This window comes from Rhinichthys klamathensis, unplaced genomic scaffold, assembly GCF_029890125.1.
Source record: "Rhinichthys klamathensis goyatoka isolate OS25496 unplaced genomic scaffold, OSU_Roscu_1.1 h1tg000485l_1, whole genome shotgun sequence".
Classification (NCBI taxonomy): Eukaryota; Metazoa; Chordata; class Actinopteri; order Cypriniformes; family Leuciscidae; genus Rhinichthys; species Rhinichthys klamathensis.
Window position 1 is genome coordinate 2,178,822 of NW_026606972.1, and position 22,852 is coordinate 2,201,673.

Below are 22,852 nucleotides of genomic sequence, written 5' to 3' on the forward strand. Positions count from 1 at the left end.
TACATTTATTAAGATAGACTTTTTCTGTGCAATATAAATCAATGTCTTTGTTGATCTGTTGTTTAATTCTGGACTAGGATGTCATAGCTGATTTAGTCTGATCTTTTCTCTTGGGCTGGCAATGGAGGAGAATCGATTGAGTCTGTGTGATCAATTTTCTGCTTGTGGACCAATTCGCTTTTCCTTGAGGGCAGATGTTGTTTAGATTAAATAATTCAGATAAATTTGACTTGGGCTTTCAGAAGCCCACAGATATAATAGAAGCTTTTCTGCGGCAAGCAGCCTCAGCAACTGGTCGAAAAATGGAAAGAAAGACTGTCAGAAACTAGCTGCACACTGTTAATGTGAACCAGCATTTTTTTTTCTCAGTATTATTGAAAATTTAGAAACAGATTATAATGTCAAGAGTAAAGTCATCATTGGGTGTTTTGCACAATGCTGCCATCTATAGGAAGGATGTGCAGTAGGCACAAGGGTGTGGAGCAAATATCACACCACCTCATCTGGATTTAGGAGATGCTCTTCCGCTGTAACTATAGCAACAATCTTTCCTACACACTATTCATTACCAATGCAAATTACTGGTAAGGTTGCTGGCGGCAAAAAAATGTAAATCAAAGTACAACTAATTTGTGTGCTAATACCCACACCAGCAGTTAAGCATCTCTGACTTTTATCTGTGTGTTCAATGATATTTGCAGCCATATGCTGAGTATATATAAGTACAGATATACATTTATTCAAAAGTATGTTGAATATATGTATCTATTTTAATCTGTGTCTTACAAATGATTTATGAACAATAACTTGATTGCAAAAAATTGAGTATACTTTTCCCTGTGTTTCCTGTGAAAACTCCTTTTGTAGAGGAACTCCTAAAAATTCTCCATAAGAGAATTCAGAGAAAACTCATGAATTATTAATTAGAGGAGTTTTGTCTAATGGTTGCAGTCTCTCTTGCCATTAGCTCTTATTTTATACAGCATGTGTCATGGGCCTGTACTCTGCACGGGGCGACAAAACACATACCCTGTATCCTCCGTTATGTAAAAAGAAAAGACGAAAGCACTTTTGCCACTGGTGGACTAATACTTTCCCGTCAAATAGCACTTATTGCGAATAATCTCAAAAGTGAGCACATGCTTGTTTATTGACTGTCAGCAAATATGCCAGTGAAAATGAAGGGCGGTATATAAATGAGCAATGACTCTGCTGAGGTGTGTTTACTCTCGGTCCTGGCCTTACATTTAAGAGCAGGGACACCACACACACACACACACTTCACTACACACTTTGTAAATCCCATTGGATTGATGAAAGGAAAGGATTTGCCCATTTGACTGAGCTGAAAGCATCTTCAAGATCTTTATAAAGTTCTGGTTTAATATCTTATAGCTATTTGATGTGACCCTTTCTTCACTTGACCTTTTTTCTAAGACTGATATAAGATCCTTCTTTATATTTTCGCTTGATGAAAATCAGTTTGAAATATGATTTGTGATCTGTGATATATTTCTGTGTTAAAAATGAATAAAGAATGTATTTCTGTAAACGTTGAAGTGTAATATCCAGCAAGCACTCACACACAGTTTGCTCAAAGTAAAATGATCAAATATGCTTCTTCAGATTCACACACAAATGGAGAGATATCCAGAATTAAAATCTAAACGGATGGATAAATGAAGGGGTCAAGCGGTGGCTAATTAGCATGGCACAGTTAGCCCCTGCCGGTTGATAATGTAACTACACCATTATGGTGGCATTAAAAATCATTCTCCATTGACTGCCATTCAAAATAACCATGTATTTCTCCAGAAAAAAAAACATTTATATTACAGTAGACAATAGCTTTGACTGTGACTATTTTTGAGGGCTCTAAAAGCTTGAAACAGGGTTTCAAAGCAAATGCTAAAGGAATGAGAATACTAGCAGATAACGTATCCCAACTTCCTATCCAGTGACTTTCTGTCCTTTCATTTATTTTCCTTTTCATGAATGCATTAATACAGTACAAGTCATCAATTATGTGTGTCTGCGTGAGTAATGAGAAAATAGCACAAGCCAAGGTCGTGTTGGGGAAAAGAGATGTTCGTGTTGGAGAGGTGAACTCCATACATGGTGGCGCATCCAAACATGGGCACATGTGCTCACACACATACTTAAAATGAACAAGGATAATAGCAACTCGATGGGTGTCCTTTGATCAGCACAGACTAATAAAAAAGATTAAAAGATAAGAATAACCAGGGAAGATCATACCTCCAGCAATTGCTGTCTTTTTGTTTACAGTGACTGTAACAGACGTGACTGCAATCACAACCCTTCCATCCACTGCAGGGAAAGAAAAATAAATACTGAGCACAATACATTCAATAGGGTGTAAAGTCTTTTGATATGGACTGCAGGGTGCGGACTACCTCCTGTGTTGTCCTCTGTAGGAACGTAGTACAAAAAGCTTCCAGCTGGATTCTCTGCTGCACGCCGATACCAAACAGGGAAATGGTCCAGAGTAAAAATATTCTCCTTATCAGATGGAGTTAAGAATTTTCTGCAATGAAACCATCAAAAAGAGATTCATATTTTATTGTATATAAACCTATGTATGTTGATTATATACATTAGCATTTGTTCAGTGATTTATGTATAGCCACATTAACTAATGTTTATTTTATTAATACCACATTCTGTTTTTCATGTTACTGCCTGTTCCTCTTTACCTTCCCGAAGTTGAGAATTTTAGAGAGCATATTATGTGAGGCACTGTGGCCATGGGTGGCCTTAAAGGGATATTTCACCCAAAAATCTGTATGAATTTCTTTATTCTAACGAACATAAAAGAAGATATTTGAAGAATGTGGGTATTAAAATAAATTATTCTTCTCCCATTAGCAGAAGAAAGAAATGTATACAGGTTTGGAACAACTTAAGGGTGAGTAAATGATGACATAATTTTCATTGTTGGGTGAACTATCCCTTTAGGAATACCTATGGCAATGCAGATGTGGTTTATGCGGTTGAGTCGTGATGCGAAGCTCTTAATTAAATGTACTCACTTCCCCACACGTTTCTCTTCGCCAACATATCTGGTCATCCTCATGAGGCCGGAGCGTGTGCCCAGGAACGCCGTCTCCACACCCGCATCAATACTGCACATCGGAGGCGTGCAAAAGAATGAGAAAAGTCACATATTTCACTAATGAAACTTGTCTGTGATGCTGTGTGTGTGGGTGGGAAATAGTACCCGGAGGCGTTGAGCAGCAGTGCAGTCCAGTAGGCTTCCATGGGAGCTGTGATGACTGCGTCAAACAGAGTCTGCTGCAGGAGTCTTTCATCACCTGAAGAACAGACAGAACAGAACGAAAGAGCAGATACTGTATCATCAAGCATCATCCAGATCAAATTGTGTTTAATTGCCTACGAAAGTGGTTATGCTGTACAGAGAATAACAGTTGCAAAGATATGAGATGATTTATAAGTGCAACTAATTATTTAGCTTTGTGCCAAAACCTAGCAAGTGGCCACTATGAAACACTACATAGGCAACAAGTAGGTGCTTTGTTTTTACTCATTTGTAATTCTACATGAATAAAAATTAATGTAATGATAGAAGTAAAAACTCAAATACTATGTTAAAACTTCGAGTCTAGTGTCTAAAGGCCTCTAGAGGCGGAACTCACACTCCAGGTCTGGTTCTTTCCCTAACAGATATCGAACCACGGCCTGAAACTGTGTCAATTTGCGGTGATGTGGATCGATGTCTGTCTCGCAGTATGTCCTGAAACAGCAAAACACTTAAAATCAGAAAATATCAAATCATTTCAGATTCTAATCTAGTTCTTAGCCTTAACTAACACCCACCATTCATTAGCAATAGTGACATCAGATGCTGTCAGGTCATGTAGGCCTGTAGACAGAAAAACATCACGGCTGAGAGGATTTACAAATGAAAGCAGTAAACAGAGACAGGATATATTATTTTTCCAGACAATAATTTGAAAATCTTTACCCTCTTCAACTGAAACATTTCCGATGAAAACATTCTTCCCGTGACCATTGGTAAGTACAATTCCAAGACTAAAAACATAGTCACACAATATGTAACACATACAGTAAGCAGAATTTAAATAAACACTCAGCATGTTTTAGACTCCAAAACATTTAACTCACCTGAATGGAGTTTCGTTGATGATGGTGTAAAAATATTCATTTTTCAGGAAGACAACTCTCTTCTGAGAAGGGAAGACGTCGGCATGTGAGTATGACAGTCACGGCTAGGTTATTATGGGATAAAAATGAATGAATCAAACTAAAGTAATCTTATAAGAAGCAAATTAAAGGACAAAATCAACTCACTCCTTTATCTACTGTTGCTCTGACATCCAGAGAGATTGTCCCACTTTCCCCTCTTACCATTGCCGTTCTCAACTGGAGGATCAACACACACAAACACCTTGAAGCAATTGATCTAAAAATGGTGTGATGGATGTGTGTGTGTGTGAATGTTTATGTATGTGTGTGTTGTTCCACTCACTGCATATTCTGTATCTTCCCACTCCACCTCTGACAGATCCACACTATTATAGTTAGGCTTTGGCCTCAGCTTCTTACCGTCTTTATACTAACACAAAGTATAGAAAACATCAACGTTAATGAGATACAAAAATAATAACACAATGTAATCAACTCTTATAGACAATAGGTAATAGGTGTAACTAAGATCTGTGGAATTTTGTGGAGCTTACCAGAGGTCGAAGGTCAGGATGAGAGAGTATATAACCATTATTAGTATTTAAGAATGCATAGCCGTGAACTCCCAGCTGAAACGGCAAAGAAGTCAAAATAATAAATTCAGTAAAATCACATTAATTAATCAGTCAGCAGTTTAAACAATCTCTGTATGCAATAGTCTACATGATATAGTCTGCCCTGTGAATGAAAAGACCTTAGATGTGATCAGCATTATTGTTAACAGAGGACTGATGACATTATGAAGGCACCTTGTATCGAGGAGCCAATCTCATGAGCTCTTTTAAAGGGACATCAGTGCCAACCACACCAAGGAGGATGCCGTGAGACAGCTAACGTTACACACAAAGAGAAAGAGCAAAGTCAAAACTATGAACAATACAATTTTAAAATAAACAGATGAATTGAACTGATGTTCTAAAATTGTCAATGGTCAAAAACAGGTCTCATCACATCAGATTGTTGTAGAAAGAGTTTGTAGCATGAACTCATGGCGATATCTATGGACTTTTAAGGTAATCAGCTAACCAAACTTTTTTTTTAATTCAGTTTTAACATATGAATGTTAATGAGAAGAAGAAAAAGTGAAAAGCTTTTAGATATCAATTTGCATATGCAATTTCCATCGGTTATGCTCATCTTTGGTAGGCCTAACTTCTTTGAAGGCTTCTCAAGTAAAACAGTTCTATATTTAACAGACCACATAGCCTAGACCTAGACCGGAAGTAATGCAACCTTCATGATTTATAGGTTTTTGATTAAATTCAAAAGCAATTTTTGAATAATTCACTTATAATCGTAATGAAATTGTATTAGATGCAAAAAAATATATATTAATTTTAAGGATTCCCTGCTGTCAAGGACATATCAGTTGATTAGTTCTGTCTGGTTATTCCCGTCTTTATTCGTCATCAGTCTTGAGAAAGCCGTTTGAGGAAGCGTCGACTGAGTGTTATTTACATGGTCATCATCCTTTTTAGGTAGAAAGTCGGGTCACATATTCAAATTGTAGCGGAATAATTTGTATAAACATGTTAAGAGTGTTTAATGGTGTATATTTAATGTTTTCGCTGGATTATGAGAGTTTATGTTAGATTTATAATCAGGGATGTGACGAACTCCCAGTAGGCTATAAGTTAGTATACGTTAGTTCAGTGGTCTCAAACTCGCGGGTGATATTTTGTGGCCCCCTACTTGACATTAAAGTTTAATGTTAGTGCGGCCCGTCGTTCCGTGTGCCGCGTTTTTTTTTTTTTTTTTTTTTTTATGCCTTATGGGCTACCATAGATAGTCTCGTGACAGCTTACGGTGGGTTTGTTGTTCAATAGTTGTCATAGACAACCGCGAAGTACAAACATACTGCGCCTAGAAAAAACGAGCGCGTCGCTTCAATAGGCTTTATGCACAGCTTCACTACTTCCTGAACTTCAGCCAGCCCTTTGTTTCCTGTCTGTCATTATTGGACAAACTGATTAATCCAGGTGTGCCTGATTATTGTTACTGAGGCCAGGCACACCTGGATTAATCAGTTTGTCCAATAATGACAGACAGGAAACAAAGGGCTGGCTGAAGTTCAGGAAGTAGTGAAGCTGTGGCATAAAGCCAATTATGAGCGCGCTTGCCGCGCCTACATTTGAAATAACGAACTTGAGCGCGCAAAATATGTGAGCGCGATATATGAACGGCCCCTAGTCGAGCTAACAGCAATCAGGCCACGAGCTACTGGTAGCTCGCGAGCGACGTGTTGGAGATCCCTGCTCTAAAACAATGTGAGAATAATCATTTTGAGCTTGTAATATGTGTCCAACAGGTTGATAAGAAGGTTTGCTTTGATTTGTGCAGTCAGTAATTTGAGACACTATACATGTGTAAAAAGAATTCAATAAGACGGGCAGACATGACTGCAAATATTTGTATTTCAAAAGCAATAATTGTTTTTCTAAGTATAATAAAAGGAAATGTGCCTTCCAAAAAAAAACCATTCAATATCATTAATGTGTTGTATAAAGAAAATAAAAAGGACATAAGCAAATATAAATATCACAAATATGTGTTATAGACAAAGAAAGTTTGTAAAATGAACTTCAACTGTCAGAAGGACAGCTCATGAAGAACCAATCATGTACAGAAAGGAATGTTCAAATTCAGAGGAACAGTTCAGAAGAAACGTTAATAATAAATATTGAGAAGATTGGATCAGTTGTGCTCCTTTTTTGTAATACTTGAATACTATTTTTGTGTGGAATACTTGATGCGGCCCTGACCCCGACTCTACCTCCAGCGGCCCCCAGTTAAGTTGAGTTTGAGACCCCTGCGTTAGTTAGTCCCAATATCACAAAAAAAAGCTACATTAATTGTTATGTAACATAATAAATTAGTGGTGAGCATTTTGAGTTAAGTTTTTAATCATTCAGTCAACCAATTCGTTAATTTTTATTATTATTTATTTAAACATGATTTATTCTTTATCTTTATTTAGAGATGGACTTTTATCATGACAACAACAGTAATAACCTAAATAATGTAATTTTAACTATGTATAATTTCTTAATTATTTATTTTTAATTAATTATTAATTATGAGCCATTTTTAGACATTCATTATTCTTCCGCCCCTTTCTATCCTTGTTGAATGAGACTTAATTACATGATGAACTGAAGGAAAAAGATGTTTCTGTTTTGATTGTCCAGACTTTTTTTGTGGAGCCTCACTTTCCCTTATATATTCAACTCACTGTTTCTTCTTTCTTGCTGAACACAGGCATGGCCACAGAGGTCATCAACAGCAAACTCTCAGCCTGTGTGTTAAAAAGCTGAAAGACGAGAAAGAGAGAGAGAGACAACACAGACTGAGCTAATGGTAAATCCCAGCCAGGCCTGTGTGTGAAGTGGATGAAACCCTGAATGAGACCGGATACTTCCATTAAGAGCAGGTGCTTCACTGGTAGGTAGATTCAGTTCCTTATTGTTCTACCTTGCAAAGGCAAAATACGGTAACGCTTTGCAATACAGGTGCACTAATATGCATTTATTCATGCTTAACTAATGCACGGATAATGTTGAGTTAATATGACTCATGAAGAACTAAACCATTCATTAATGATTACCGCAAGAGTTACCCAAAAATAAAGTGTTACCCAAAATACAGTAACTACGCCAACACTGAAACTGAGAAAAATGGCTTCAGAGTTTTTGAATGAATTGATATAGCCTAATTTTTCTCTCTAAATTTGAGCATAGCTTACCAAACAAATTTGTCACAAGACAGACCTGATTTCAGTCATAACTCAGTTTTGACCAAACCTGTAGTTACTGTCTATATTGCATTATTTGCATGGCATGTATAGTCATCGGCATCAACAGAATTATAAAGAAACTCTTGTAGGTTTCCACAGAATTCAAATATTCAAAGAATTCAAATCTTCCACATTCAGATTTCCCCTCTTGGCTCAATGTAGCACACGTATCATATTTAAATCCCCATAATCAATGCAGAAAATGTGTCTGTAGCTCCTTTTTGCTTCTGTAGCTATCATATTAAATATAAGACTTGTTGATCACCCATTAATACACAAATTAACAAAACAGCACAATCACATTTAGAACTGCAATCCTGTTGATTTAGACTCTACCAGACATTTGATGAGGACCTTGATTAAATTAAAAACTTCACAGAGATCAGAATTTCTAAATACAACTAAAATGTATCTAAAAGAGAAGCTATGAACTCTAAACTGCAAGAACACATGAACTACAGTATTGCATTTGGATGTACTGTATACAGGATATATTTCGATCTACTGCGGAGAACGAGAGAATTTACCTCAGCTGTATTGGGTAGCTGGAATGGGATGACAGGAAATAATGACAGACATAATGAAGTAACAGACATAACAAGATCACATTCGGAATCAGATAATGAAATCACAACATGAGAGGTTCAAGATTAATCTAGACAAAAATGATCAATATGAAGGTTTGGGACAATATGCAACATCACCTTTTGTGTACAGTACCGACTTCTGCAAAAAGAAAGAGAGAGTGAGCGAGAAAAGGTAAGCAGCTCACCACACTGTCCATGTAAGCCTCTGTCCAGATGATGTCATGATCATGGTTGATGACCATTGGCCTGCTCAGCACATGAAGATATTCCATTACATTCTCCTGTACATCCGCCAGAGTAGAGATATGGGTGTAGTAACCTAATTACAAGCACACAAAAACAACGGTAATGTAAAAAATGTGATTTATTTATCCGTTACCAGCAGAGGGCACAGCTGTCACAATATTTAATTAAATTATAATAGAACGGGTCGTGGAAAGCATGGAAATATCAATAATTTTTAAAATTGTTGTTTCCAAGCTTGGAAAAGGCAGGAGAAAAATAAATAAATAAATACTTTTTTTTTTTGTTGAAAAAGTCGTGAACATTTCTATTGCCAATGTAAGTTTGCTTGGGTCTAACATATTTCATTGGCTTGAAACTGCTCTTTGTTATTAGTGTTGTTATTGTTAAAAAAAAAAAAAAACTATTAAAAATGACTAGTAAGTGAACTAAATATTGATGAAATAAATGAATAGAGGAAAAACTTAAGCTTAAAAATATTTAAATGAAAATTAGAAATGTTGTCTTGCCAATTAACTTAAATAAGTTCTAGTTGAAGTACTAAATTACTAAAAATAAAATAAAATTAATTAAAGATTAAAATTAACTAAAAATTATATATATAAAAAAACATGCTACAAAAATTAAAATGTAAACTGAAATTAAAAAAATGAATAAATACTATAATGATACATAAATAAAACAAAAATATAAATATACATTAATGCGATTTTTTTAATTCTGTAACAAATGACTGGAAAAGAAATGGGAATTGAAACCATTGTGCTCACAAAAACATTTGGATTATAAAAACTGTACAAAGTGTGCACACCGCACATTTTCTGTACAAATAATAGAACTCACTAGCTCAGGTAGTTTCCCACAATGCTCTGCTTTAATTGCAGTAGGATCTCACCTTTATTGTTGCAGGCAATCCATTTGACATTGTCAGCAAATGTTAGCTCTCGTCCAATTAGATATGAGAACACGCGCACCTGTTTGATAGTGTATTATGTTATCAGATTATGTACACAGGTAAAGCATGTATCCACAGTGACTCTTTGTTTGTTTGTGCACATTTGGTACCTTGCGGTCTGGCCAGTTGAACTCCTCAAACACCTTCTGGAAATCCTCCATGGCTCCATCAGTAATCAGCATTATTGCCTGGTTACATAAACTACCCCTGCCTTCTGCTGCTGCCTACGCACACCCAGAGCCTTTTGATTTATCAGTATTTCTATATGGATAAATATACATCCCTCAAACACCAACACACACTCACCTCGTTCAGAATCTTAAAGGACTCTTTCATGGCTTTCTTCACCTTTCCTTCACCTTTTACCTGCAATTCCTCCACCAAAAGTTTGAAGTGCTAGAAAGAATTAGAATGCATGAATGCAGCAAATATTAAAATCTCAACTGGCAACTGAAATCACTGCTCTGAGGAAACGCTACCTCGCGGTTATCCAGGTCGGCCTGTACCAGCGTGCCTTTAAAACAGGGCTCTACATACCGGACATAATCACTGTACTGGAAAGAGAGAAAATATTATATTGAGGATAATAACTTAGATTTACATTGAAATTGTATTGCTTGCCACTTGTTTTGTGTAAAGCCTGCCCTTACGAAAAATAAGTTTATTCAAGTCTTCTATTAGTATACTTCTTTTCAACAAAAAAAATAAAGCATACTTTCAGTCTACATTTTATATACTTCTCAAAAATATACTTTATGTACTTCTCAGAAATACACTTACAATTACACTTAAGTGTACTTGACTTATACTGAGAGAATATATAATATATTTGGCCTGTACTTGTACTCAATCTTTTGATCTAGATATGCTTAAAAGTATAATTAAGTATTCAAAGTATACTTGGCTTGTAGTTGTGTTAACTCTTTTGATCGAGGAGCCTATTAAATATACCTTTTTTTACATAGTTTTTCATATAAAGTCTTATGAAACTTACATTGTTTGAAAATATTGATTAAAATATTGATATAAAAAAGATATGTTTCTAATTCTGAATTGTTGTGTAGGCTAGTCCACTGGTATACAAAGGAATTTACTTTAATTCTACTTTACTCTTTCTTCACCATTGACTGAATTTTCCAGCTATCCATGTTTTCACTGTTATATGGTAGGGGGCGCTATGACATCTTCTAGTACAGAATCTCCGGATCAAAACACAGGAGAAGAAGAAGCTGAAACAAATGATAGAAGATTGCTCACTCAAATGTAAAATAACGTGATCATCAAACATTAAACAGCGTGTAAATCAAAACTGCTTAATGTTTCCAAAAAGAAATGAAGCGTAACACATGAAGAGAAAACGACTGTGAAGCTTGGGGGTGTTGGACTCGATCTACTCCATCTGTGTTTTGATCATCGTTCTGAATCTGATCAAGGCGTAGTCTTTGACACAAATGAGATTTTCTCAACTTTTTTGTTTAAAATGTTGCCTTTCTTTATGAAACTTACCAACATTCAGTGTTGATAAAAAAGGATGCATGAAGCTAATAAAATGTTTTTAAAATTAAAGTACAGTTATAGGTATTTTTCAAGTATAAAACAAGTATGAACATAGTAGTATAGGCTTACTGCAAGTGCAAAAATAATAGTAAACTATAAGTATAATGTTAAGTTCACTTAAAGAAAACTTGTAGTATAAAACTACTAAACTAGTAGTTTACTGAGAGTACGGGTATACTTCAAAGTGTACTTCCATAAACTAAAAATGTGCTACAAGTATTAAAATAGTAAACTACTAGTATACCTATAAGTTCACTTGCAGTACAAATGAGAAACATAATTATGACCTACTTGTGCACTTAAAGTTTACTACTGTTACACTTATAGTACACTTAAACATATACTTTTATATACTAAAAGTGGGCCAATTAAGTCCCAAGCAGTATTAAAATAGTACACTTACAATTTTACTACTAGTATATATTGACATTAGTATACTTACTACATAATTATACTTAAAAATATACTTGAACATTACTTACTGTAAGTTTTAAGTATACTTCATAAAATGAACTTGAAGTATACTTATTTTTCATAAGGGTGGTTTAGTTTGGAAATTTCTGTTCTTACCGCAATGACGTTGACAAAGTCGTTTTCGCCGAGTGTGTCTAGAATGGTGTTGATGGTGTGTTTTGCAATAGTGAGCCTCAGACCCTTCATGCTGCCGCTGATGTCCACAGCGATGATGATGTCTTTGGGGGACGTGGCTGCCTGGATGTACCTGAGAGAGAGAGAACAAAACAGAAGTGTTCTCTTAAATGAAGGATACTTTGTCATACAGTTTGAGAGAAATGTTTTTAAAGGTCTTTTTTAAATGCTTGCGAGCTCAGATCAGTGTTGTTAACTAAAACTATTACAAATCGTTAATTGAAACAAAGCTGAAAATAAAATACAAATATTTGATGAATAAACTAAAACAAGATTAGAAATATTGCCCTGGCAATAAATGAAATAAGTTTTAAGTTGAAGTACTAAATTGACAAAAGCAAATAAAGTTAAATAGAACTGTTAAAAAACTAAAACTAATAAAGATGACAAAAAAACAACTAAATGGCTAAAATGAAAATATAATACTAAAATAACTCAGATGGCCATTGACAAACAGTCAAGACCTTTCACAGTAATAATTCCTCAACCGGATAACAGTGTGTGAAATCTCATCTGGGTAATGTTCTGAGAGAAGGAAATAATGAGATCACTTTGAGAAAGTGAGAGAGAGACTGAAACTGAAGACTGAATATTACATCAATAGTCCGTTATTCACATTTTTAATTGGCTTACTTTTAGTTTTTTAACTTACTCGTGTCGCAGAACTACTCAAATTATATATACACACCAAGTGATCATTGTAGCTGTTAGATATAGGAACGTAACACAATACAACGGGTCAGTACTTTGCGTTCATTACTGCTAAAGAGATTGTGTGCATTAGCTGTAATAGTGTTAGTCCTGGCAGAAGGTGTTTAAGGAAACTGGGCAGATGAAGCAGTCAGTCACGGAAAGGAACCTAGATTAAAATCTTTCACTGAGATCCGACCTGCTGCTTGACCCTGGACTGCAGCCAAATCACTAATCTTTTGATGTTGCCTTAAGTCCTTGACAGTTTTTGAATTTCTGTCATGAGCGTCACATTTTTAAGGTGTGTCAGGTTAAAAATAATTCAAGACACAAGACCCCTTCATTTTGATTAATTCTTTTGGATTACATTCAGCTGCCACTAACACATCCCACCGACTAGTTGATGTTGAAGTGTACACTGCCGTTTAAAAGTTTGGGGTCAGTAGGATTTTTTTTAATGACTTACAAAGAAGTCTCTTATGCTTACATGAGGCTTCATAAATCATTCTAATATGTTTTGTTTTGTAATGTAACAATGTAAATGTCTTTAGTGTCACTTTTTTCGCATCAATTTAATGCATCCTTGCTGATTAGGTGTTCATTTCTTACAAAAGAAAAAAATACTGACTGGACAATGGACACTATTGTAGTTTTATACAGTAGTACATCCACACACACACACACACACACACAAACACACATTCAAACTCACCAGTTGCGATTCCTGCCATCAAAAGTGACAACTCCATTTTCATCAGGTGTCCACTGGATACCTTAAAAATCATAGAATTGAATTAATTTACTGTCTCCTCTCCATGAGAGAGATGGAGAAGGAGTTATGTGTCCATATGCATGTAAGATCTGGGAAGCCTGAGTTTATCAGTTTGGTTACTGTGTCAATACTGTGATGACATGATGATGAATGAGAGAGGCAGAGAGAAGAGGCCTGAGTCATTGTCACAAATAATTACACCAGTAATTCTGTGTCAATCAGACTCTCATCTCTCTGTCCTGTGTCTGAATGAGCAAAACTGCATGTTCAGTAACCTGCAATGCTGCATTTGAAGGGCTAAGGCTGTTGATGATTACCAGGGTAAAGTCTGAAAAATCCCGATGAACTGCCGAAGTATTGCCAGGTTAGAGTCGGGTCCTTCTCAAAGTTACTGATAAATACGTCATTCAGTGCTTCTGACATAAACACTCCGTTCAGAATATCAGGATCTGAGAGACAGAGAGAGATCTGCTTTATCTTCGGTTTCTAATCAGGGATGAGAATGCACTGTGTCTTACCTTTGTTATAGACATTGGTGGGCACTTGTATGACACTTTGCTGAGTATTGACAGGCAGTTTGTTGAAGTGTTCATTCTCCTCCAGAGGAAATTCACCCCCCAGCTCCACATTGTTCCCATCCTCGTTTACTTTGTTAATCATCATGGAGTTGTAGTAGTCAAACTGCAGAACAACAAGTGTAAATATATGAATAGACTGAGGGATGAACAGGAGAATAAGGGGAAGGATGGACGATGGATAGCTCACCTCTAATGTGGCATTATATTCATGATATAAATCTGCATCCTCTGCTATCTCTGCCATTCTCTGTATAAAACACATTAAAATAAATTCAGGAGATTGCCTCCTTTTTGATCATCCAAAAAACAACAAACAACAAATAATTTAATTAAATAATTAAAAATGTCTCATATTTTGTTTCTATAACTGTTTAGAATTACACATTACTACAATATACTGATTTCTCTGACCTTGACCGACTTCATCTTCCTGCCCAGCATGTTCTCCATTTCTTCAGCAAATTCCTTCACCATCTTTATACCATCCACTTCCACCATCTTGATAATGGGCTCCACATCTTTATATTTCTACGCACAGATGCAAACAAACACACACGCGTTTTATGGGAACTTAGACATAATGATTTTTATACTGTACAAACATTCCCATAAACCCATAAACACAACCCTCAGAGAAAAATGTCTGCATTTTTACATTTTCAAAAAACATAATTTAGTATGATTTATATAAGCTGTTTTCCTAATTGGGACCAAAAAATGTCCCCACATGTTAAAAATTGCTAGTATTACTATCTTTATGGGGACATTTTGTTTAAAGCAAAGCAAAGGTCAAACTCTAGATCAGCACTCTATCAAAGGCCACTGAGAGCAGAATCTCCATGAATCCTGCTCTCCACCAATTGGCCATTGGAACACGAGGTCAGACAGGGATAATCCACCTCCACAAAACACTGTAAGAGTACCAGGCTTTATTCTGAGCTTAGATTAGACCCACAAAAACAAAAAAGAGAGAGAAGGAATAGAGGGAGGAGGAGATGCTGCAGTCTGGGAAGGTTAATCCTCTTCCTGCCTCACTGTTCAGGCACATCCTGCTGATGTGCTGCACTAATAAAGGGCCTTAAGGTGAAAGAACGCCTACATATTCAGGTCAGATACAGTATAAACTGGTCGTTATATGTCTTTCTGGTATGCAGATGGGCTGCTCGTATGGCACCGGGTCTGTGGTTAACAGTACAAAGTAGTGTTAATTAGAGTGTAGTGTGAATTCAAACAGATGCCAGATAACTGGACACAGCTGCACATAACATTTACCAGCAGTTAGACTCATTGCTAATGTAGTGATTTACAGATAAAACCTGCTTCCTCTGCAGATTATCAGACAATATCAGAAATGTCCCTGATTGCTTTGATATTAGGATTGAAATAAGGGGGTAAAGACAAATTTCAGTAATAATCAGGAGTAAAAAAATATAATTGCAGTGCTAAACTGCAGAAGAGTCATAACTCATTCTTTTACTGTCACAATAGACAAACCTTCTGTAAGAGTTGGGCACCTGAGTATCTGTTTGACAAGGCCCGAATCTGTTTTCCAAAGGCACTGGCCCACTGTTGAACCCTGTTCAAAACACAAACGAAAAGCATTAGACATTAAATCTAATTAATTTTAAAATGGATCTTAAAATAAATATCAAGTAACTGCCATTTCAGACAATAAAATGTCTAGGGGAGGGACTTTCTCATTCTAGAGAGCATTTGATTGGATGAAAATATGTAGTATAGTCTAGCAGTTTGGAGTAAGGAAGATTTTTTTTGTTGTTGTTGAAAGAAATGAATACCTTTATTCAGCATGGACATACTAAATTGATCAAAAGTGACATTAAGAACATTTATAATGTTACAAAAGCATGCTGGTTTTTTTTCTATTCATCAAAGAATCCTTAATTTATCACTGTTTCAACAAACATATTAAGCAGCTCAACTGTTTCCAACACTGATAATAAAATATTTCTTAAAGCAAATCAGCATATGATTTCTGAAGGACCATGTGATACTGAAGACTAGAAAAATGGCTGCTAAAAATTCAGCTTTGCCATCACAGGAATAAAACATATTAAAAGAGAAAACAGTTATTTTAAATTGTAGTAATATTTCACAATATTACAGTTTTTACTATAAATAATAAATAAATGTACCCTTGGTAAGCAGATTTCTTTCAAAAACATTACAAAATCCAACCACAAACTTGAATGGTAGTGTATATGTTATCTAACACATATGGACTAAAACCTAGAAAACTCATATTTTGATTAATGACAAGGAGATCCTTGAAATCAGAAGCAGTTAGCCATTTATTTCTCAAACATGGAGGATTTTAACTGATGGTGAGGGAAAACATTGTTATTGAAAACACAGAGGCACAATTTTCTGCTTTTGCTGCCAGTGTGACTAAAGATTTTAAGCTTATTAAAGTTAGCTTGTTTTCCATAATTTGACTTTCAGGAACTAAATTAGCCCTCAGAGAGATCAAAAAGTCTGTTCAAACAGGCTGTGTGTGTGGATTTTGAGCGAATGTTGCCAATTGGAGGTTAAGCTTTGGCTTACAGTGTTTTTACAGTAGCTGTGTTCAAGCAGTGACAGGAGGTGTGCGGGTCATGACCTGCACGCATTAAGATGAGATCTGGGGACATACTGCAGTTCTGCACAAGGATTCAGAGGAGTGCTATGGTGGTTCATCTGTACTATGAGTTTCTTAAATGTGTGAGGGCAAAGTCCATATTTATGTTACATTTAGCAATACAGGAGCCTAAAAAGATGATAGTTTCTCTCACATTGTGCATATCTTGTAGCTGTGGGGTTGTTTGGAAGTGTTTTGAGGGTTAAGCTAAACTTGTGCTGAGATGAACTGGACTCACGTTTCAGGCGATATCCTCATCTGAGCTTGTGTTTGGATGGTCCAACTTGAAAACAGCACCCAAAACAGTGTGATGCCCTTCATCCTACCCATCAACCCCTGACACGTGCATAAAACAGCAGTTTGTGTGATCTCCAGCTCACTGGATCCTGAAGACAGACTATCTGCGGTAATCCCAGTCTAGTCTTGATATCAGATTGTAGCCAACAGACACTCCGGAAGCTTCAGAAGTGTGTTTTGGATGGCACAGAAATTCTTCCCGGAAAGTTCTTGTGAAATAATGACATCCGGCTCTTTTATCCCCATTCCTGATCATCCCCCCTTGATGTTTACATCTCTTCTTTCCATCATTCTCTTCGTCACACCATTTCTTTATACAAATCCTCTAAGAGTTCCACCGATTTCTTCTCTTCTCTCTCATGCTCATCTTATGTTCAACACAGCTGGGAGGAACTGAAACAGAAACACTTACACACTGCCTTTGCCCTCCCCACTATGATAATCCACATGGATTACACTCAACTTCCACAGTGGGGGAGAGAGACAGGGAGGGAGAGATGTAGAGTATGTAGGGTGGGTGAGGGGCAGATGTATTGGAATAGAGAGATAAAAAGAAAGAGAAAAGGGTGAGCGGGAGAGGGTTTCTGTTAGAGGATTATTAGTGTTTCGGGAGATAGCCATTGTCTGTCCAGTCAGAAAGAAGGAAACTAAACCTTGCACCAAAAAGGGACACTGAAGCTGCACTTGAAATGTATGAATGTCATTGCGCCAGTGGAACCTACAAGCAAATTATGCTAGATATTTCCTCAACTTTTCTAGCCATTTATGTATTGACTTTTAAACAACTGCCCAAAGTGATTTTTACTGTATGGAGCTCCTAAAGGGACATGGTGATGGTTAAAAAAAAAAAAAAATATGGGATGGGATATATTTCATTGTTTTTGCATTCTCTCGCAAAAGTATTGTATTCTCTCGTAATAGTATTGCTTTCCCCCGAGAAACTTTCAGTTCGCTTGCAAAACATTTGCGCTTTCACTCTAAACTATTGCGTTCCCTTGAGAAACTTTGCGTTCACATGCAAAAGCATTGAAATATATATTTTTATATATATCTATTTATAAATATATATATTCTCATTTTATTTCATCACAAAAGTTTTTCAAGAGAGCACAGTTTTTCAGCAAAATGGAAAAGGTTTGTGAGCAAACATATTTTCTTGGGGAACGCAAAACCATCTTTACTGGCACTTTTGATCACTTTAATGCCTCCTTGCTAAATGAAAGTATTTTAAGTAAAACAAATCTTACTGACCCGAGTTTTGAACAGTGCATGCTATAAAGTAACAATTTCACATGTGTTGTTCATCACATTAACTATGAACACATTGCACTAATGTAATTTTTGATATCTACTGAAGAAGAGTCCAAATTTTTGTCTTCATTTTATACCATGACTTCTACTTTTCTTTAAAACAATCATCTGTATACATCACTCATCCTGTTTCCCTAAAACACACACACACACACACACAGGATTGTGAGTTTCAGTCTCCAGATGGCATGCTCTGGATTTCGTCCGCTGACCTAGTTAGTGTAGATAACAGCTTCCATCCTTCAGAAAGATGCACACCTGTGCTTGTGCTTGCAGATGTGAGCTGAGGATTTCAGTCTTGTGACAATGAAGGAGACCGTGACTGATTACAGAATGATGCATTTTGCACTGCTCATGCAAGAGAGAACAATTTTAAGCTTTATTGTGAAAGATATATTTTTTTATTGTGTTTTTTTTAGATTGGTTTTAAGGGATTTAATTGCTATGTATTGACAATATGACTGAGGAAAAGAAGAAAGTTCAAAATGTAAGGGTCAATAAGATTTTTTTTTTAAATTAATACTTTTATTCAGCAAGATAGCATTAAATTGATTGAAAAAAGTGTCAGTAAAGACACATGTAATGTTTCAAAAATATTTAATAAATTAATAAATAATTAATAAATATTTCAAATAAATAATAATAATAAGTTTATTTTATATAGCGCCTTTCTCAAACCCAAGGTCGCTTTACATAGTGGAAAGGCAAGTATACACAACAGCAACAACCAAAACAATACAACAAAGACAAGTAATCTGTGTGAAGCTATGAGTTTGGTGTGGAAAAATGTTCCTTAAACAAAAAGGTTTTGAGATGAGCTTTAAAGAGGGAAAGTGAAGGACAGTCACGAAGAGATTGAGGGAGGCTGTTCCAGAGTTTGGGGGCCAAGGCACTGAAGGATCTGCCACCCAGGATGGAAAGTCTGGAGCGGGGGATAGCCAAGAGATTTTGGTCAGAGGATCTGAGTGAGCGGGATGGAGTGTACGGGATCAGGAGGTCGCGGATGTAGTGGGGAGCAAGGTTATGGAGCGCTTTGAAGGTGAGTAGTAGTACTTTGTATTTGATCCGGGATGGAACTGGTAGCCAGTGGAGTTGGTAGAGAATGGGGGTGATGTGTGCTGATCGTCTGGCATGGGTGAGGAGTCTGGCTGCCGAGTTTTGAATATATTGTAATCTTTGAAGTGATTTCACAGGGAGACCAAAGAAAAGTGAGTTGCAGTAGTCTAGACGGGACATAATGAAGCAGTTAACCAAAGTGTGTGCATCACTAACAGAGAGGAAGGGTTTGAGGCGAGCAATGTTGCGGAGGTGAAAGAAGGCAGTCTTAGTGAGTGATTTGATATGAGGATCAAAGCTAAGGGTGGAGTCAAGCAAAATGCCAAGGTTTTTGACAACAGGGGTAGGGGTGGACAGATGAACCATCAATATTAAGGGTGAGACTGGGAGATTTAGAAAGGATGCTTTTAGGGCCAATCAGCAGAATTTCAGTTTTATCTGTATTGAGTTTAAGAAAATTGTTTTGCATCCATAATTTTAGGTCAGAGAGGCAGTCAGTGAGGGAGCACGGTGGTGAATCAGTTGGAGAGTGAGTGGTCAAATAGAGTTGGATATCATCTGCATAACAGTGGAATTTAAGACCGTGGCTGCGTATGATCGGGCCAATAGGGATGATGTATATGAGAAAGAGGAGGGGCCCAAGTACCGAACCCTGGGGGACACCACGGGTGACAGGGGACTTGGAAGACTGATGAGGACCAAGCGTCACAAACTGCTTTCTGTTGGAGAGGTAAGACTGGAACCAAATGAGGGCTGTACCAGAAACACCAATAGCAGACAGACGGGTGATTAGAACATTGTGGTTGATGGTATCGAAGGCAGCACTAAGGTCAAGGAGTATGAGAATGTTAAGTGAACCAGAGTCAGCAGACAGTAGAAGGTCGTTAACGATGCGCAGAAGGGCAGTCTCTGTACTGTGACAAGAACGGAAACCAGATTGAAAGGGCTCATACAGGTCATGGTGATTCAGAAAGGTGTGTAGTTGTGAGGCCACCACTCTTTCCAATACCTTGGCCAGGAAGGGGAGGTTGGAGATAGGGCGGTAGTTACATAGTGATGTGGGGTCGCAGTCCGTTTTTTTGAGAATTGGTGTGACTGCAGCAGTCTTAAGGGCAGCAGGCACAACACAAGAGTTGAGGCAGGTGTTTACAATAAATGCAATGGGTTCAGATAAGGATATGATGCAAGTTTTAAGTAGAGGGGTGGGGGCAGGGTCAAGCTGACACGATGAGGAGTTAGACTTATTTATAATGTCAGTGATAGTGAGGGAGTCTATAGCAGTGAAATGGGAAAGCTGAGGGCCTAGAGAGGAAGGAGAAGAAGAGAGAGAGATAGCATTTGGGTTGAAGCATTGGTAGATTTGGCTAATTTTGTCATCAAAGAAGTGTAAGAAGGCCTGGCACTGCTCAGGGGTCTTAGGACAGGCAGTGACAGGGGGTTTAATGAGTTTGTCCAAGGTCCTGAACAGGGTTTTAGGCCTGGACATAGAGGAGGTTATGAGTGATGAATAATAGTTTGAGCGGGCAGCATCGAGGGCATCCCTATACGTCTGAGTATGTTCGGTGTAAAGCATGGAGTGAATTGTAAGGCCAGTTTTCTTATATAGCCGTTCGAGACGGCGGCCAGCGGCCTTAAGTTGCCTGAGCTCAGGGGTGAACCAGGGGCATGTACGATTTGCTGGTACAAGTCTAGTCCCAACTGGCGCTAAGCTATCAAGCAGGCTGGTCAGGGTGCCATTGTACAAAGCAACCAAGTCATCCGCAGACGAGAGCTTGTCAAGGTCAAACAGTGGCGAGACATTATCACAGTTTCAAATTTATAAATCACGATAAGTCAAATCGGTTTAAGTGCGATTAAATGCTGTTCTTTTGAACTTTCAATCAGTTTTGCTCATATTTGGGTGCAAATATTTGTGAAAACAGTCTTAGCATAAATGGCTTCTTAAAAAAAACATGAAAAAACTTGACCCCAAACTTTTGAACAGTAGTGTGACAAAAGTTATCCTTTTAACGCTGGTCTTTTAATCTCCCAGTTTTCATCCAAGTAGGCTACATATTTCTGTAGAAGGCAACCTACAATTTTCAGCATATTGTTGAATAAATTCATAATGTATTAACCATGCATCTGGCTAGAACTGTTATGATTTTTTATTGTAAATTTGATTGATTTTAATAAACTGATGTTTATTGTTGATATTAAAGGAGAACTCCGGCGCAAAATGAACCTTTGGTCTAATTACACATTGTTACCTAGTCAACCGTTATCTGAGATTTGTTTTCATGATTATCGAATGTAAATAGTTTTATCTCTAAAAACAGTTTAGCCTATAAAGCTAGTATAACGCTAGTATATTGGGCATAGTGTAATGACAAATAAAAATCGCTTGTTAATACCACTAACAAGGCTCAAAATAGCCCCACACTAACACGGTAGCATAATGAGGGTCCCTACCTTCAAACCGAAGCATTGAGAACTTTGTAAGTGTACAGACAGTTTAATAAGAAGATATTTTATACATACAGTCAACTTCGCGTATACAGGCAGAAGCCATCTTTGAAAAACAGTCTCTACCAGTTGATCTACGAACGCCGATCCAAGTGCGCTGGTGAGAATGTGAACGAGCTATAAGTTGTGATAAGGTGAGCGCGAACAGCAGGCTTGGATCGGCGTTCGTAGATCGACTGGTAAAGGCTGTATTTCAAAGATGGCTCCTGCCTGTATACGCGAAGTTGACTGTATGTTTAAAATATCTTCTTATTAAACTGTCTGGACACTGACAAAGTTCTCAATGCTTCGGTTTGAAGGTAGGGACCCTCATTATGCTACCGTGCTAGTGTGGGGCTATTTTGAGCCTTGTTAGTGGTATTAACAAGCGATTTTTATTTGTCATTACACTATGCCCAATATACTAGCGTTATACTAGCTTTATAGGCTAAACTGTTTGTAGAGATAAAACTATTTACATTCGATAATCATGAAAACAAATCTCAGATAACGGTTGACTAGGTAACAATGTGTAATTAGACCAAAGGTTCATTTTGCGCCGGAGTTCTCCTTTAAGTCTTGGTGTAGAACCCCATTATCTAAATGTCAGGAGAATAAATTAGACTGATGTCAAACATAAATGCTGTAATAAAACTAATCGGTTACTGACTTACACAGGGTACAAAAATACCCGGAGTGAAACACACATGCATGTGATCCTCCCTTGTTTCCTGTATTCAAACATTTGGGTCGTAATGTGACCGTGTGTGAGTGGGACAGACCATACAAATCAGCTGAACCCAACACACAAAGTCTAAGCATGAAGCATTCGTTTATAATATATCACCCATAACAGCACATGCACTCCCGGTAGCACTCTGGCTGTGGGCATACTTATTTAGATTAAAGCACTTATTTTAGATTGCTTATGAGTTCATCAGCTCTAATGCTTATGATAGCTGCTAGCTCATAAATCCACACAATCAGTTATTAACTGG

The 22,852-nt window shown here is 37.1% G+C and overlaps 1 protein-coding gene across 1 annotated transcript in view; it reads right to left on the reverse strand.

The window, feature by feature from the left end:
• cacna2d4a (calcium channel, voltage-dependent, alpha 2/delta subunit 4a) overlaps positions 1 to 17,376 on the reverse strand; it is a 51,183-nt gene extending 33,807 nt beyond the window's left edge. Inside the window, exons 1-26 of the mRNA XM_056237312.1 lie at positions 16,945 to 17,376; positions 15,566 to 15,647; positions 14,483 to 14,599; positions 14,259 to 14,318; positions 14,012 to 14,174; positions 13,811 to 13,942; positions 13,434 to 13,494; positions 11,954 to 12,104; positions 10,306 to 10,380; positions 10,133 to 10,222; positions 9,937 to 10,050; positions 9,767 to 9,845; positions 8,814 to 8,947; positions 7,481 to 7,558; positions 4,998 to 5,078; positions 4,743 to 4,817; positions 4,532 to 4,618; positions 4,354 to 4,425; positions 4,168 to 4,229; positions 4,007 to 4,074; positions 3,859 to 3,904; positions 3,678 to 3,775; positions 3,242 to 3,335; positions 3,054 to 3,146; positions 2,418 to 2,548; positions 2,260 to 2,331 (exon numbers count right to left, since the gene is read on the reverse strand). Of these exons, the coding sequence (XP_056093287.1) occupies positions 2,260 to 2,331; positions 2,418 to 2,548; positions 3,054 to 3,146; positions 3,242 to 3,335; positions 3,678 to 3,775; positions 3,859 to 3,904; positions 4,007 to 4,074; positions 4,168 to 4,229; positions 4,354 to 4,425; positions 4,532 to 4,618; positions 4,743 to 4,817; positions 4,998 to 5,078; positions 7,481 to 7,558; positions 8,814 to 8,947; positions 9,767 to 9,845; positions 9,937 to 10,050; positions 10,133 to 10,222; positions 10,306 to 10,380; positions 11,954 to 12,104; positions 13,434 to 13,494; positions 13,811 to 13,942; positions 14,012 to 14,174; positions 14,259 to 14,318; positions 14,483 to 14,599; positions 15,566 to 15,647; positions 16,945 to 17,036 (2,407 nt within the window). The 5' untranslated portion in view covers positions 17,037 to 17,376. The remainder of the gene's footprint in view (positions 1 to 2,259; positions 2,332 to 2,417; positions 2,549 to 3,053; positions 3,147 to 3,241; positions 3,336 to 3,677; positions 3,776 to 3,858; positions 3,905 to 4,006; positions 4,075 to 4,167; positions 4,230 to 4,353; positions 4,426 to 4,531; positions 4,619 to 4,742; positions 4,818 to 4,997; positions 5,079 to 7,480; positions 7,559 to 8,813; positions 8,948 to 9,766; positions 9,846 to 9,936; positions 10,051 to 10,132; positions 10,223 to 10,305; positions 10,381 to 11,953; positions 12,105 to 13,433; positions 13,495 to 13,810; positions 13,943 to 14,011; positions 14,175 to 14,258; positions 14,319 to 14,482; positions 14,600 to 15,565; positions 15,648 to 16,944) is intronic.
• Between the last annotated feature and the right edge of the window lie 5,476 nt (positions 17,377 to 22,852).